The sequence below is a fragment of the Dermacentor variabilis genome, chromosome 11 (genome assembly GCF_050947875.1).
Source record: "Dermacentor variabilis isolate Ectoservices chromosome 11, ASM5094787v1, whole genome shotgun sequence".
Taxonomy (NCBI): domain Eukaryota; kingdom Metazoa; phylum Arthropoda; class Arachnida; order Ixodida; family Ixodidae; genus Dermacentor; species Dermacentor variabilis.
In genome coordinates this window covers 26,198,154-26,214,057 of record NC_134578.1, presented here as the reverse complement: position 1 = coordinate 26,214,057, position 15,904 = coordinate 26,198,154, and the positions used below count along the sequence as shown (strand labels likewise).

The 15,904-nt window shown below is 43.2% G+C and overlaps 1 protein-coding gene across 1 annotated transcript in view; it reads right to left on the bottom strand.

Moving 5' to 3' along the window:
- LOC142564921 (multidrug resistance-associated protein 1-like) overlaps positions 1 to 13,749 on the bottom strand; it is a 75,485-nt gene extending 61,736 nt beyond the window's left edge. Inside the window, exons 1-2 of the mRNA XM_075676129.1 lie at positions 13,391 to 13,749; positions 237 to 413 (exon numbers count right to left, since the gene is read on the bottom strand). Coding sequence (XP_075532244.1) covers positions 237 to 413; positions 13,391 to 13,429 — 216 coding nt within the window. The 5' untranslated portion in view covers positions 13,430 to 13,749. The remainder of the gene's footprint in view (positions 1 to 236; positions 414 to 13,390) is intronic.
- Between the last annotated feature and the right edge of the window lie 2,155 nt (positions 13,750 to 15,904).

Below are 15,904 nucleotides of genomic sequence, written 5' to 3'. Positions count from 1 at the left end.
CTGCATTTGTGCATGCTTAACTCATTCCTGCATGCGAAAACCCCCCACCTCCATTTACAGCGCTCAGAATTTTTCTCCTTGCAGAAATCCGGAAGTTTATTGGAGCTCTCTCTTACAGCACAATAAAATTTGCTTTCCTTTCCTTTAAATTTTTTTTTGCTTTCTTAATGTTGTTTACTTTTCACCTTCCCCGCTATCCCTTAACAAAAAACAGCGACTCGGAAATTATAGCTTACCAACTTAGCCAGGTTGAGCGCAGTCCACGGGATGAGCCGACTGCTGCTCTTGAGCAGGAGGTATGTCTCGACGGGAGCTGTGACCCAGAGGAACCCACAGGGCACCCATGTCAGTACGGTGTCTTGAAAGCAGTTGCTCAGGTCGGGGTCTGTCGTGTTCCATGTCTGGTTGTAGTCCTGAGAACAGGCACACAGAATGTGTGCATTAACATCACATATGTGCACATATGTGCGACAATGATGATGACAATGATGTGCGCATCCTACATAAGCCTAAACGGCCCCATCCAGAATGCCCAGGAAAGCTGGGGCACTATTCAAAAGCCTTCTCTTGAAAGGAAAAAGCGGCATCCACTGAATTGTAGCACGTAGCTACAAAGAAAGATTCACAGTTGAAGGAAAAATTCGTCCTGGTCTGGGGATTGAACTCGAAACCAACGCCTTTTCAGAGCACTCACTCTACCACGTATGCTAATTAGCAGAAGGCTAGCGAATCGCAGAGTGAGGCCGAATTAATAGACCACTCGAAGCACAGGCACAATAATATAACAAATCAGCACTGCAGAAGCCTGCAAAGTGGAGGAAAGCTGTCAATTAATTCGGCCTCGCTCTGCGATCCGCTAGCCTTCTGCTTGTTAGTTCAGATTGTAGAACAACCACCCTGGAAAGCCATTGGTCCAGGGTTGGACCCCCAAACTAGGATAAATTTTACTTCAACTGCGAAGCTTGCCTTCTGAGAAACACGCATGGGTTTCCTTTGTAGGTTTTTGCTACCATCAGGTGAATGACAATTTCCTGTTTCACGAACCTTCCTCCATCTTGCCGGCTTCCACAGAACTGATTTCTCAAAAGCTTTCCTTTTAACACAGACAGATACGACTCTGCTTCAAGATTTGTGGTTAAGAAAACAAGACTTGAATCATAAGCCAGAACAGAAAGCTGTACTATGAAAGACTAGAGAAAGTACCTGCACGCACCTTATCATATCTCAGTGCACTTTCAGCCTTAATGACTGGCTGACAAATTCATTATACATTTAGCTTGAGTATAACCTATTCTTTCAGCAGAGTAGTAGTGTATTGTACTTCATTAGGAGGTCAGTCTACTCAATTATCCCAACCTTGTATCTGCAAAAAGATTCTATTCAGAGCCTCACTGCCATTAAGGAAAAGTTGATGCCAGATGCACAGAATTTCAACAGAAGGTCAGTTAGCTGTTTCAAAACTATGCTCTCTGCAGACACGGCAACTACATGCAGTTTTACCCAACAAGAGCAAAAAAAATTAGTGGCTAAACTAGTACCCAGCATGGCCTAGATAAAGCTGACCAAGCATCAAGTCTGTCAACAGCAGTGCAAACGTAACACTATTGTTCATCCATAGCCTAGAAAAGCTGTCCCAAAAAACTTTCCACTCATCTGCCATTTCATCCATTCCAGCTGTAAACAAAATTTCCTAGCATCTGGCCTATCACCAACAATACAGGAAATGCGTAACCCATTATAGCAGACTATGTGCCTCAGATATTGAGCAAGCACTTGTTTCGTCTGATAAATGCCGTGCTATCACATCCTTCTTCTTTCATTAGGAGCCTCACATTTGGCCTTTAGTTAAAGTAGATTGTTTGTACATGAGATAAATGTTACAGCACACTAGAGGCACGTTACCAAGATAGCACATTTCAATGGTTGCACATTTTTAAAAGATATGACCAGTATATTACCACTCCTCTGAGGCACCAATACTTGTGTTTTGTTATTCTTACACTTTGACAATTGTGCATTCCATGGAGAGGACTTTCAATATATCATTGTTCTGAAATTCCTCATTACTGCCTTATCACCTCGCAGTTCACGTTTGTGTGACAGCATTCCACAAGACCAGTGCGTGGTGTTGCAAAACCTGGCCAATTAACGTGCCACAATTGAGAATGGCAAACTGAGCAAGCACAGAACAACAGTTTTGATGGACACGTGTCATGCACAATGTTTAAAAAAATCACAGCCTATGAGCTTAGGCGATACAGCTATTCTGTTCTCCAACACATCCTTAAAGGGACACTGCTGAGATACATTTTGTATACATAGATTGTAGTTGCATAGCTGCAATTTACACACACAGGCACAGACACACATATTGAACTAAAATCGGTGATAGGCTAGAAACAGAGTTACAATTACACCAGTGTCCAGCTTGGAGAGAATTTCTATTGATGTGCCAGCGAATTAAGTCTGATCATGTTAATGATGTAACGGTACAGGCTGACTTCTTACCGTACTACCATGTTTTAGGAAGTAAGTTTTATAGTGTGCAGGCACAAAGATGAGGTACAGTACAGTATTGCTGGCAGAACCAGTACTGAATTCTTTATTTATTGGCGATAGTTAAATGTACCAGAGGAACACTAGCACTGTGAAAGGGCACTTAATATTAAAGTGATAGCTCTCTCTAGCTACTTTTCTCAGTTTGCACTATGCTGCCAAAAATATTGGAGCACCGGAACAGCGACTGGAACACCTGAGCCTGCACTCTATGTCATCTCTGAGGTACCCATTTAAGATGTGCTAGATTGCCTTTCAAATGTATTCTTACAATGAAGTCAATAAATGAGAGAAAGCAACTCTGCTGCAAAAAATGTTGAAGCATGGGAATGGTGATTGGAACAGATGAAACCCGCCAACAATACGAAGCTGGCGCGGATGCAAAGGGAGGGCAAAAGAGGTTGCAGCAGAGGAGTGGTGCAACCACTGATAACCCAAGGCCCACCGGAAAACATGAGGAACTCGGGAGGGTAACCGGAATGCTATCGCTGACATTCGCAATCATCTTCAATTGTTTCTGTTACAATTTTGCTCGACCCCCCCTCGGGTTCTGTAATGTGCCTGCCACCAAGTATATGGAGATTTCAGCAACATTCAAGCTCTTATTGGAATGCGGCCACTGTAGCTGTAACCAGTGAGCCATGGAGGCGGGTCACCATTGAATTCTCAAGTTATCAATAGGTATAGATACAGATCAAACAGCTGCACTCGGTGCGAGATACCTGAACACAAAAGCGAGTGCTGACCCAGTGACACACAGACAGACTGAGCACTATTTGCCTGCAAGAATCGCTGCAAGGCAGAGGCAAACACAGTTCAGTGTGTCAAGATTACATTGTGCTCCTAACACAAACTAGCTCTCAACAGCAGACAACCCCTCACAGGAGCACTTCAAGAGATAAGTTCTTTGACGACACTTATCGGCACTTGAAGGATTTTCTTTTCAGAAGCCGAACGGGACGAGTGCATTCTGAAGTGCATACTGACTAAATTTGCATTCGGTGCTTCAGAGCCCGCTCCTCTTCAGTTTGCAGAATCGCTATCCTGTAACAGTGTTAACCGTGTTGGCTTTAGAGGAGATAAGCTTGCGGAAATGCTCACTTTCTAGAAAAGCTTTACAGTGCATGTCCCAGTTTCTTGCACTGGCACTCTCCTGTATATTACCACCATCATCCTTGGAAAAATTGAGGTCTGAAGAAGAAGCTGCCCCTTGGGAGCTCTAAATACACAGAAATGGAGGAACTCTGTTTCTCAGCATCTACTGCACCAAATAAGATGAGCTCTGTTGCACTTAGCAGGAAGCTTTAGTTTGGAGGCTCCTATAAATACATAGGAACGGAGAAATCGTTTTTCTTTGCAACCACTGTACTGAATTTGATGAGGTGTATTGCATTTAAAGGAAAAAGTGAAAAACTAGTTATTCCGGGAAGCAGACTCTTTATTTAGGCATCATATCATTAACACACATTATTGAATATTGCAAAATTTCAAGAACTAAAATATCAACTTTGCAACTCTCTATTAGCAATGGAAAACGATAAAAACTGCACCTACTAATACATCTAAAGCAGACAACAATCATATACACTGCTCTGAAATATACCGTATTTACTCAAGTGAAATGCGAGTTTTTTTTTTCACGATTTTCGTTGCTTCAAATCACATTCGAATAACGGCGTCACTGACCGTTCGAAAGTAAATATCTTAAATCTGGTGGTTCTTATTGTTATGTTGGCAACCTGTATACTTCAAACCAATCTATAAACGAGTTGGTCCAAGTCAAAACTTTATTTTTGTTTAAAAACGACGCCATTCTCGCTGTGCTTGTGACTGGTACGGTTACGGTGCTGCAGCACCCTGTGGCCTTTCATCCTTTGAATACGTTTATTTGGGACGTTATGGCAATGTAGTGCATTCGGTATGACACCTGCTTCGAGAGATGAACAATTTTGACGGCCGAGAAGGTGGCAAACTTTGCCGTGGCTCGGCAACTTGATGTCAACGATTCGCGGATGGCAAGACTAATGGGAGGCCCTCTTCAAATCCATGGCCGGTCAGAAGGGCTCTGTGGACCTCGTAGTGGCCTAGTAGCATCCCCAAATGAAACAATTTTGCAACCGCTTACAGAAGTACTTAATCTCAAACAAGCTCGAAGATGACACGATTCTCGGGGGATCACTTTTGGCAATAGTTTCGCTTTTGCGAGGCTTGGTTCATCCCAGCACTGAACCCCTCAAAGTATACGGCTGACCGTACTCTTGGCACTGATAGCGAGCTTGGCACAGTGTCAAAAACACCTGCCGGGGACGCTTCCGGCGCCGAGTCACATGAAATTTCGCGAAAGTGAAACTATCTATGGAAGGGATCGCCCAAGAGAACTTGCTTCCGAACTGCAATTTCTTGAATAAGGGTACCAGTTCTTCCTTTCATCTCGTGTTACGTTCGAGTAAATACGGTACTAATCATTTGCAAGTAGGACTTTTGCTAAACCACCGTAAGCACTGTAACATATAAATTCACATAGCAAGTTTGTCCGCTTCAGACGCTCTGATGCAATTTGCTTAGAATTGTGATACCTGTTTTTGGTGCAGAGTTATGGGTTTGTAAATTTTGTGCCAGAATTATTTATCTTACAATGTTTAGGATTTTTTGTGAAAAAATATCCATGCTATAATTCAAAATTATGCTTTCTACAATTAATACTATTTAACTTTCTCAAGTGCCACAAGTTTCGTTTAAATCGGTTGAGGGGTTGCGTGAAAATGCATTTTTGCACTTTACATTTGCACTTTACACATGCAGAATGGGAGTTGCCCTGAGCTAGATACAGATTAAGAACGGGGATATACAATGCACATCAATCTTGTCCACTCTAGATGTATTATTAGGAGCAGCTTACAGAATTGTGATATCGTTTTCATTGCTGTGTTATACAGTCATAAATATAGTAGTTTCGTTTGTTTAAAGTACTACAATTTTCAACTATTTATGTAGAAAGTTGGCTGACTAAATCAAAATTCTGCTTTTAACAGTCAGTAAAATTTAATACAACAAATCTCCTCAAATTCGGTGCAGTGGTCACCAAGAAAAATGAATTCTCCATCCGCATAGATAAGAGCCCCCAAGCTAAAGCTTCCTAAAATCTATCGATTGATTAAAGCATATATTTTATTTAGGCCATCAATTTTTCTAAAAAATTGGAAAATTGCTAAATTTAAGCAGCACTGAAGCAGCAAGCTTACAACTCTGAGATAAAAAAAATATATATACTCTAATTCTGTAAATTGCATCTATTGGTACATCTAAAGTTTACAAAATTCATGCAGCATACACTGCTCTGTAATATATAACTAATTTGCGAGGACTTCTTGCAAAACCTTTGCAAGCACATAAAAAATGTCATGTAAAATGTAAACTCATGTTGAATTTCTTCAAATGCTTCGACAGGTGGTGCTTAAAGAACTGCAATAACTATTCTTGGTGCAGAGTTAGAGATTTGGAAACGTTGTGCTTCAAATTTTCTGGAGCTTCCAAATTATCGGCAGTTCTTGTAAAAAACTAAATCGAGGCCTTCAATCAAGGTTTGGCTTCCAAAAGGTAGTAGAATTCAGCCTTTTCTCTCTTAAATGCAACAATTTTCATCCTAATCCATTTAGTCTGATGAGGGCATTTCTTGTTTTCACATGTATTCAAACATGAAAATGGGAGTTGGCCCAGAGCGAAAACATCCTCTCACTCATTTTTGTGCCAGTTCTGACTACCAAGTGTGTAGACTCGAGTGGAAACAATAGGATGATCTAAGAAAATGAACTAAAAAAGATACAAGAGTCTCAAATGAATGTCTTGTATAAGAGAGTGCAGTCTTGTAGTTACATCATATGCCCACCGTTGTAAGAAGTATTTGAAAGGTTCCTTCTTGTGTGTATGCTTTCTAAAGCTACTGCCCAGGTGAAGTCGGAACTTGCTACTTGTACACCACATAAAATTTAAAATTTTTGCATTTTTGTCAAGATATTCGTTAGTTCTTTTATCCGTCTTCTTTAGACAGAAAAGCAACATAGCTGCAGGAGCCAAATGTGCGCACCTACATCCAGCTACAGACCATCTCAGCAATTCCGTGCAGCACAGTAAAAGTTGCAGGTCGTGTAAGCCAACTGCAAACAACGCCTTACTGCGGATACTGGGGAAGGGCTAACCTGTTTGGCACCTCTAATAGTTCCATGACATTTGCATTCAACTACCATTGAAAAAAAAAAAGAGACGGGCATGTACGGACCAAGATCAAACACAGATGAATGCGGATTAGGGAGCAAACGGGGGTAGCCGATGTTCTGGTTTCGATTAAGAGGAACAAATGAAATTGGGCAGGCCACGTAGTGTGTAGAACAGATGACTGGTGGTCTGTTAGATCTGCAGGGTCGGTGCCAAGAGAAAGGAAGCGCAGTTAGAGATGGCAGAAAACTAGGCAGTGCGATGAAATTTGGCAACTTTGCAGGCGAAAGACAAGTCAGTTGATGCAACTTAGGAGTAACAGGAGACTCCTAAAGGCATGCACTGCAGTGGTCTTAATGTAGGCTGATAATAATTGCAATTATGGTGCGTGTCAAACATCTTACAACCTGAGCATGGTACAAAGGCGGCACCAGCTGAACAAATTGTGCGCAAGAAGAAGTACCGCTTCAGTCGTGGAGTAGTGTGTCGTTAGCAATGCGTTAAAGGAACAAAATTCAAGTACCACCAAGTGGCCAACACCGACTGAAACACGCTGAGGCTTGAACGAAGATCGTTTTTCTGCTTGACAGTTCAGTGCACCTTCCGTGTCGCAAATGCTCTTGAACTGAATCGGCAAATGTCAGAGCCATATCGAAAGGTCAAGCGTATGCTGCATGGAAATCCTTGTACAGAGTGCTTGCCACAATCACTCAAGAGGTTCATCCTGTGCTGCCTCTTGAACACCTCAGAAATATCAACAATCTACACTATCTTATCAGGAGCCCGTCACCTCCTTGTCGTATGCAAACAGCTTGAAAAGGAGTGGTAGCAGATTTTTTTATGCTGATCGATGTCATGAGGCACTGAAAAATACGCAAGCTCCAAGTGGTCTACTTGTCAAGTCAATCAGCCCAGCACACGTAACAAGCACACATCAAAAGCCAATGTGCACTCGTGGGTTTCCTTCTCAAAAGTTGTCACGTAACTCTTGAAGACCAACCTCCTGTCTTCAAGCTTGCATACTGATAAGGCGCAGGAGGCAGGGATCCTGCTTTTAAATCTCTATCTGTGATTATGAATTAATGACACTGAGACTCCTTAAGCATTATGATGTGCCAAGTTCAAATAAGTTATCAGTTTGGGACTTTATCAGGTGTTTTCTCGAGAACTTAAGCTGGATGAGCTGGTGTGCGCTCTTCGATATTATGAGGCAGATAAAAAAGAGGGGAGGTGAAATTTTTACATCTCTATTTTCTCAACAAAATTTCACTCTTGTGCAATGTTATGTCAGAAAAGCATTGGGTGAGAGAACAAACGCAAGTTAATGACATCTTAGTTGAAATCAAGAAAAAAAAAAATGGGCATGGGCAGGACATGTAATGAGGAGGGAAGATAACCGATGGTCATTAAGAGTTACGGACTGGATTCCAAGGGAAGGGAAGCGTAGCAGGGGGCGGCAGAAAGTTAGGTAGGCGGATGAGATAAAGAAGTTTGCAGAGACGGCATGGCCACAATTAGTACATGACCGGGTTTGTTGGAGAAGTATGGGAGAGGACTTTGCCCTGCAGTGGGCGTAACCAGGCTGATGATGATGATGTCAGAAAAGTATGCCATCTTAAGGTGGAAAAGTTCTGCAAACTAGTGTATGGTGTGTCCATGGGGCTTTGTCAGCCCCGAGAGATTTCTCCATAGTCCTAAAAAATAAAGTAAGGAAGGTGGTTCAAAGGATCATATCAAAAGCGCACTCTGTTCAAACTCTTTACTGACCAGTCACTGAATGTAAAGGCTTAGGAGAGAATGTGCTGCTAAACAAGTTTAAACAGATGTGCTTGTCACAAGTGCTCTCCCACGGTTATCATGGAAGCGAGAGTCTGACATGAGTCCCATATATCTAGTAATTTCCCTGATAACACAGACATAGCCACAAAGCTACTTTGTGGTTTCAAGCTTTCAGAAGAATCGAGGAGCAACTCCTGCTGTAAGTGCAAGTTCTCTGAACAGCCAGAGGCAGAAATCAAAATAAAGTTGAAAGATTGGATCACAGAAATGAAAAACTATCATTCCGGGGACTATAGCTTCCAGCTAATTTTGAAGGAGGGTTGGGTGGGGGGGGCATTGGTATTGAACTTTCTTTTTTTAATCAACACTCGTAAAGCTTTGAAACAATGTTTTATGCACTCATTGCATATGTGCAGGATCAAGTTTTGGTGTAGGTTGATTACTTCTTGAGGTAGTTAACATTTCAGTTGTATAGTTAGGAAAAAACTTAATCGAAATAAAGTTCTTGTGTTTTTCGTACCAAAATCTTTCTTTCTTTCTTTATTAGAACATAAAACATACAGTCAAATATTTTGTCAGCCCGCACAATCTGATTATGAGGCAGGCCGCAGTGGGGGAGTCTGCATTAGTTTTGTACACCTGGAGTTCTTTCGTGCATTAAGGTTTTTGCAATACATTATTACAGAAATTCAGCCGCCGTGACTGTGGCCGAACCTGCGACATTAAGCTAAGCAGCACACCACCATTGCCACTGGGCTACCCTGCTGGGTTAGCAGAAGTTACATTTAAGGCATAGTTACTAGCCTATAGACTAAGGAACGGAATGCTGAAACCAGCTTCTTGCTCCATTGCAGATTTTACAGCTCACTGAATTTAAGCCTTCAAAATGTGGCAACCGTGCGTATGACAGAAAACGTCAAAATAATGCAGCATGAAAAAAAAAATACCCATGTATCAGGACACAGGCATCTGGCTCAGTTCCGGGAACACAACACAGATGAAATTAACCGAGAGCCTTCCACTACACGCCCTTCAATGTACAGGCATAGTCTGAATTTGCAAAACCTCTCCTCTTCCTCATTGTCATTATCTTCAGCTCAACGTTATATTATTACGATGCACTAAATTTGGTGCAAGGACTACTACAAGTCAAAAAACAACATTTAGAACCAAGCGACATGACAGGCTGACAATACCCCTACCACAGCAACATTGGCTCAGACACCAGGTAATTGCTAAGCATCTAAGCAGGTTGGCGAACTAGGCAAGAAACAAGAACAGGAATGTCCCGACGACATGCTTACGTCAGCCGACGACTCGAACATTGTGTTATCGTTGACCTCTGCGTCACTCAGATTAAAATGCTTCATGTACCACAGCACTCCATATGGTGCAACCCACTTGACACGAGATTCCCATTCGCACTTGCTGAAGCACGTCAAACTGATACAAAGACTCCAAAGATACAAGTACCCTTGGGTGCCTGAAAGCATAGCTGCTAACCTGCGAAGCTCAGATTTTGTAAATATCACACAGACACGACATCATGGGAAGGCGGCATGGAACAGCATGCTTTTTTTTAATTTTAAAGCTTGCGCTGAGTAGCTTTAGATGCAGCACCCAAATGGCAAACTTGGAGCAACAGAGACTAACAAGTAACACTTTTTAGATCACAGCTACTTTATCATTAAGTTTGCTGCTGGCAATTTCACATGTTTTGGCACTTAGTTGTATAAATTTGATCAAAGCATGTGCCCATCTTGCATCCTTAAAGTATCTGAAGACTTCCAGAGGCAGATTTGGAGACCATACAGGGAATCTTTTTTTGCTAATAGAATTCATTTTTTCATAAAACTTGATGCAACATTCATAAAGTCATAAAAGCAAACCGAAATTCATAAAGTTTCAAGAAAATTTGGAAGTTTGCAAGTGTGCTGAAAGGCTGCTTCTATTAAACTAGGACTAAGCATGAGCACTTGCCAAAAAATAAATTCCTGAAGCCAACAATCGCACCGTGACTGATGGAACAAGAATGATGGGTGTAATGTTGAGACAGGAAAACAACAACCAGAGAGCAATTGGGTGTACATGACATTCTAGTTAAGGTTTTAAAGAAGAAATAGAGTTGGGCAGGACATGTAATGCATAGAGGTGGTCTATCAGTCCTACAGAATATGTGCCAAGGGAAGGGAAACATGGTCAAGGACAGCAAAGGTCCAGGTGGTATGACGAAATTAGGAAATTTGTAGGCAGAGGAGACAGATGACGCACAAAAGGGGTTATTTGAGGTCACTGGGAGAAGCCTTCATCCTGCAGTGAACAAAAGATAGATGGACGATGATGAAATTAAGCCTGGAATGAGCCATTTCCCTTTGTGACCATTATCCCTCTATCCATCACACATTCCTTGAAATCCGGCTGACATTACTGAATGACATCATTAGCCGATACTTATAACAATCCATGGAGCAGGTGCGAATTAGTGTATGAAGTATTTCTTACTTTAAGCTACTTTTTATGTTGTTCTTACATCTTTAATGCAGCATAGTGTGCATAGCAGTGAGGCATGACTACTGTACAAAAAAGAAAGAGGGAGAGGGCAAACCATTGGCATTGGAGAGCGCACACACTTCATACCTCACACTAAGAACAATGCCAATATGTGATGATAAGTGATTCACTTGACAATTCTACAACTAGCTGTCAGGTGAAGGAGACAGGGTAATTTGTAGTGAAAGCTCAATACAGCATATCAACCCTACACAATCGCTAGACTTGAGGGCTTAGCTAATGCGATGACAGCCCATTCATAAAGAAACGTAACGGTAATGCATCACGACTCCTTTTATCACCACAGCAGCTGTGTCAGCATAAAACCCATCTTTCTGCAACTTGGTTTTTTTGCTGCACAAACTTTATCAAATGCAACATGTGCGACATACAAAACCCGAATCTAAATATAGGCAGCGCTGGGCTAACACTTGAACTGCCTCCAAGGCATGTACACCTTTCTTTCGGCAGGTTTTGGTGTCATGCATTGCTGCGTGCAAACCCAAAAATGCAGTCATTCTATCCGATTTGAAACACATTGTAAGCTTTTCCAGCGTGCCGCATCAGCATTGAATTTGTTTATTTAGAAAATCATATGCACCTTTCCTTGAGGGCCATTAGAGGAAGAGAAGAATAACAAACCTGAAGCCTATCCAAACACCTTTTTTCTTTTTTAACAAAAGAGATGCACTGTTGGATGTGCAAGCAGGCAAAAAATTTGGAGAACGCTTAAGCTTTGCCTTTAATAGTGGAACCGGATAGCATTCAAAGACCCCTGACTGCGTCTCACGCTGCCCAGCAACTGTAGCTTGTGTAACCGTGATGTTTACTGGGAAATGCTGGCGGGCAAACACTACGCACGAAGGCAAGCTTTCAGGTAGAAACGTATGTCAATGTATGTATCAATGTCAATGTATTGCGTATGTCAATCTCCTGTTACTGTTTTGCACTTTTAATATTTCAGTCTGAGAAGAGCTAACACAAGAGACATGCGCTGTCGGTGTTTTCTTTTTTTTTCTTTCATTGCATTTGTTTGTGGGTTGCCGTTCTCAAAATTCCGAGGAATAACTTTGCGAAGAATGAAAGACAACGTATGAGCAACTTTGGTGGTATAAAAGTGGTTGGGTATGCATGGTTGGAAATTATTTTTGCCGAAGCGACGTCCGACGCCGGGCGCGGGACGCCGGATAACGCTCTCGTGTTAAAAAGAAAATAGAACATGGGGGGGGGGGGGGACGAAACAGAAGCGAAACTGCACCAACAAACTCGGAAGTCAGCGCATCGAGCAGGGCAGAAATTATTAAACGGCTTGGGAGCGCAGCTAGTGTCCTTGAAATAGCGCATCCGCTTCCAAGCATGCGTATATCGCGAAACATCACAACGGAAAAGGTGAACGCATGAAACCACCCCTCTCTGACGCACCGCACAGCTGCAAAATCGGTGACTTTTCTTTTTTCTTTTCTCCCGTCCTACCGCGCCATCAGGAATCCTTCACACATTTGAATATTGCAACATTATAGCGCGGACGCCGGGGAAATCAAACCACGTGCGGGTACGCCTCTCGACTTTTTTTTGTTGGCAACAGAGCCGGCGCGACATATCGGTCTCGACCGACTCGCGATCACGAGTAGCGTTCGATCGCACAGCGCGGAACGAATTGCGAAGCGCATCATCCCGTGTTTGCACTATTGACAGGATCACGAGCAGACACAGCGGCCGGCTATGTGCGCCGAAGGCGAAGCTGGCGCCGTTCTCGAATGACCGCGTACGTCGACCGGAGCAAGGAAAAGGGGGGGCGTACGACGGCAGCTTCGCGAGCCGCAGGAAACGCACGGTCATGTGTCAACGAGAGAAGCGCAGGCGGCTGGGAGACGCAACACGTGCACGGGGCGATCGGTTCGCTAATTAAAGGGAAGGCAGGCGGCTGATGAAAGAAAGCCGCTGTACGCGAGAAGCAGAGCCGCGTTCCTCCAAGAATTCTTCGCCGTCGGCCATGTCAGGACACATTGGAGCCGAAACATGAGCTTTTTTTCCCCGCTGATTTCCGGCAGCGAAACAAAAGTATTCCTCCCCCCCACCCCTCTGAATCAACCTCCAGGAGATCCAGCGATCGGGTGCCGGTTTCTCTCGAGCGTATCGCGGCGCCGGCGACACAAGGCCGCGTCGTTTGAAGCGATCAACATCGCTTGATAACCGATCGTCGCGATTCGGGAGCCCTTCAAGAACCCGGCCGAGCCATCGCACACCGGCCAAGCGCGTTTAGAACGCCGAAAATATGCGGAAAAATACTCACCCAGAACCGCGAGCCGCAGAACGCATCCATGGAACTCATTCCTGTCCATGCGACGCCTGGCGACTGGAGAGAGAATCAGCAGGAAACGAAAATGTCAATGCGACGAACTTCCGCGCCGCGCCGTAAAGTTGATGCCGTGTGCGAAGCGCGACTTTCGGAAGTTATAGTGGGCAGTCGTGAACGCCAACTGTTGCCGTCACCGGCGTGCGCAGTTGTGCGCGCGATAAAAGGCCCACGGCGTCGCGATCCTTTGTCGCTAACTGTTTTTACGTGGAGAGCGAGCTTCGGTGGGTGACGTGAGCGATCCGCGCTTGTTGCGTCAGTTCGTCGGCGGCGGTGATAACCCCGGCCGCCTCGCCGATCGCGTCCGGTGTGTGACTAAGGTTCTAGAAGCTGCGGCAAAGTATCGCACGTCGTGAAAAAGATATCTCGGGGTGGGTGCGACTTTATCCGTGACTAATGCGGGTTACGCGGCTTGCGCCATAAGCAAGCGAGGTTGCGAGTGTTTGCGTTAGTTAGCGGGTGTCTGGTAGCCCGTGCAAAGAATTTTCGGATGCTTGTCATCGAATAGGTAGACTCCTAGGGTTACGATAGGGCAATTCCATACGACGTGCTGCGCTCGGCCATCTCAGATTTTATTCGAGAAGGTTTAAGATAAATAGGAACCTTTCCTCAAATTACTTCAGCAAAATATTAGTTTTGCACATTTGAGGGTCATCTAACGGCTCCGAACCAGCAGTAAGAAATAAAATTACCTAAAATCGGATATTTTCTTCTTTGTCACAAGATTAATTTATACCGCAGTCAGATGGGTAACTTTATTATACCAGGCCTTCTTTTTTAGCAAACAGAATTTTAAAAGATCGCCTGTGGCAGACAGTATAAGTCTATTCGTTGAGCTGGATTACTCAAAGAGGCGGAAATCACTTGCACGATAAATCTAAATCTATAATAGACTAGCTAACAAAATAATCACTAAATGAGGTTTTAAGTAATTGCTTTACGACACATGCTGCAATTTATGAATGGTGACCTGCGAGTTCGCAAGAGTTAGAGCGATATTTCAGGATGACAGCAGTTTCGAGATATTCATTGCCAAAGTATGCAACGAAATACATGGGCTCTCCAGTTCCTTATGTGCTTCAATGCATAAAAAATACGCCTCCATTCCACCCTGTGAAAGTGGATGTACCGCGAAAATGTTGCCAGCGTCGGACCAGCACCACCAGCCCAAGCGATGTACATCACGCACACACGTCTGCAGAATTCTCCCAGCTTGTCCGCCAAGCGCAAGTGCGTTAATTAAATTTCTCAAGGCAAACTGTGCCGGGAAATTTCGTAATGTACGACTCACACGCAAGCTGCAGACATGGCAGCTTCGGATTGTAATTCGAACATACGAGAATAACGGCATCGTCATGTAATGATATCGCCTGATGGCGTAATCTGATGACGTCACGCGACGACGTATTCGTCGAGTGATGATGTCACCTGATGACGTCGTGTGATACCTCTTGGAGAAACAGCACACTGTGCGCTTGCCGCTTCTTTGCACTGTCTTCGGAATCGGCCCACAGTTTTTTGTGAGCACAGGGGGACACGAAAAATCCCGACCAACTACGGGCTAACAGCTTCGCTGTGAAACAACGGCTTGTTAAAAAAGTAAGCGGAACAACAGTGAGCATTTGCTGTAAGTTTCACGGCGCATATATAAGTCGTTCCAAGTGGATATGCCTTGCAAGCTCAGCGGCTACGATCCGTAAATTGCGATAGGTGCCGTAAATTAATTGATTAACATATAAATAGTTAAATTTTGCTAATTGGTCGGTTATACACTTCGATTTCTCATCCGAGTATTTTCATCGCTTCGAGTAATACCGCTCAAGTAGTACATCTTCGCTACCTGCTGCAGGATATCTGTAATAATTCTGTGTGGTCTAAAAAAAATATAGAAAAACGCCGCATTGGTAGGAATAATTTTTTTTATTAAAGACAATTTAGCCACTCTTCTTTTTATTGGTTTCTGTAATTTGCTCCTAAAATTTACGAAATTATAGCGTTTTCAATAAGCTATCCAATTTTAAGAAATCGGATACAAACGCCGGAAATGTTTTGTGGAAATTATACAATTTTCCACAAAACATATTATCTGCCCAAGTTTGGTTTGCGCCTCAGCGTTATGCAACAACCCTACAAAACCACACTGAGCACTTTGAAAACACAGTATTTCGGCCTATGTATGTTTACGCTTCAGTAGAATGTTGTGGTGGTCCCTGTAAAGATTTGGCAATTAGTGGTCATCATATAGAGAACATATAGGGAAAAAAATTTTTAAAGGCGATCTTTTGGATAAAAAAAAAATGTATTTGAGACCCAACACTGCAAAATTTGGTTGTAAATTTAGCTACACGGCGCGAATTTTTGGCATGAAATACAAAACGGAGTGATGCGCAATGTTACGAAGCTGTATTCGCTGCGTCCGAAATATTGTAACGGTCAAGAGACATTGTTGTG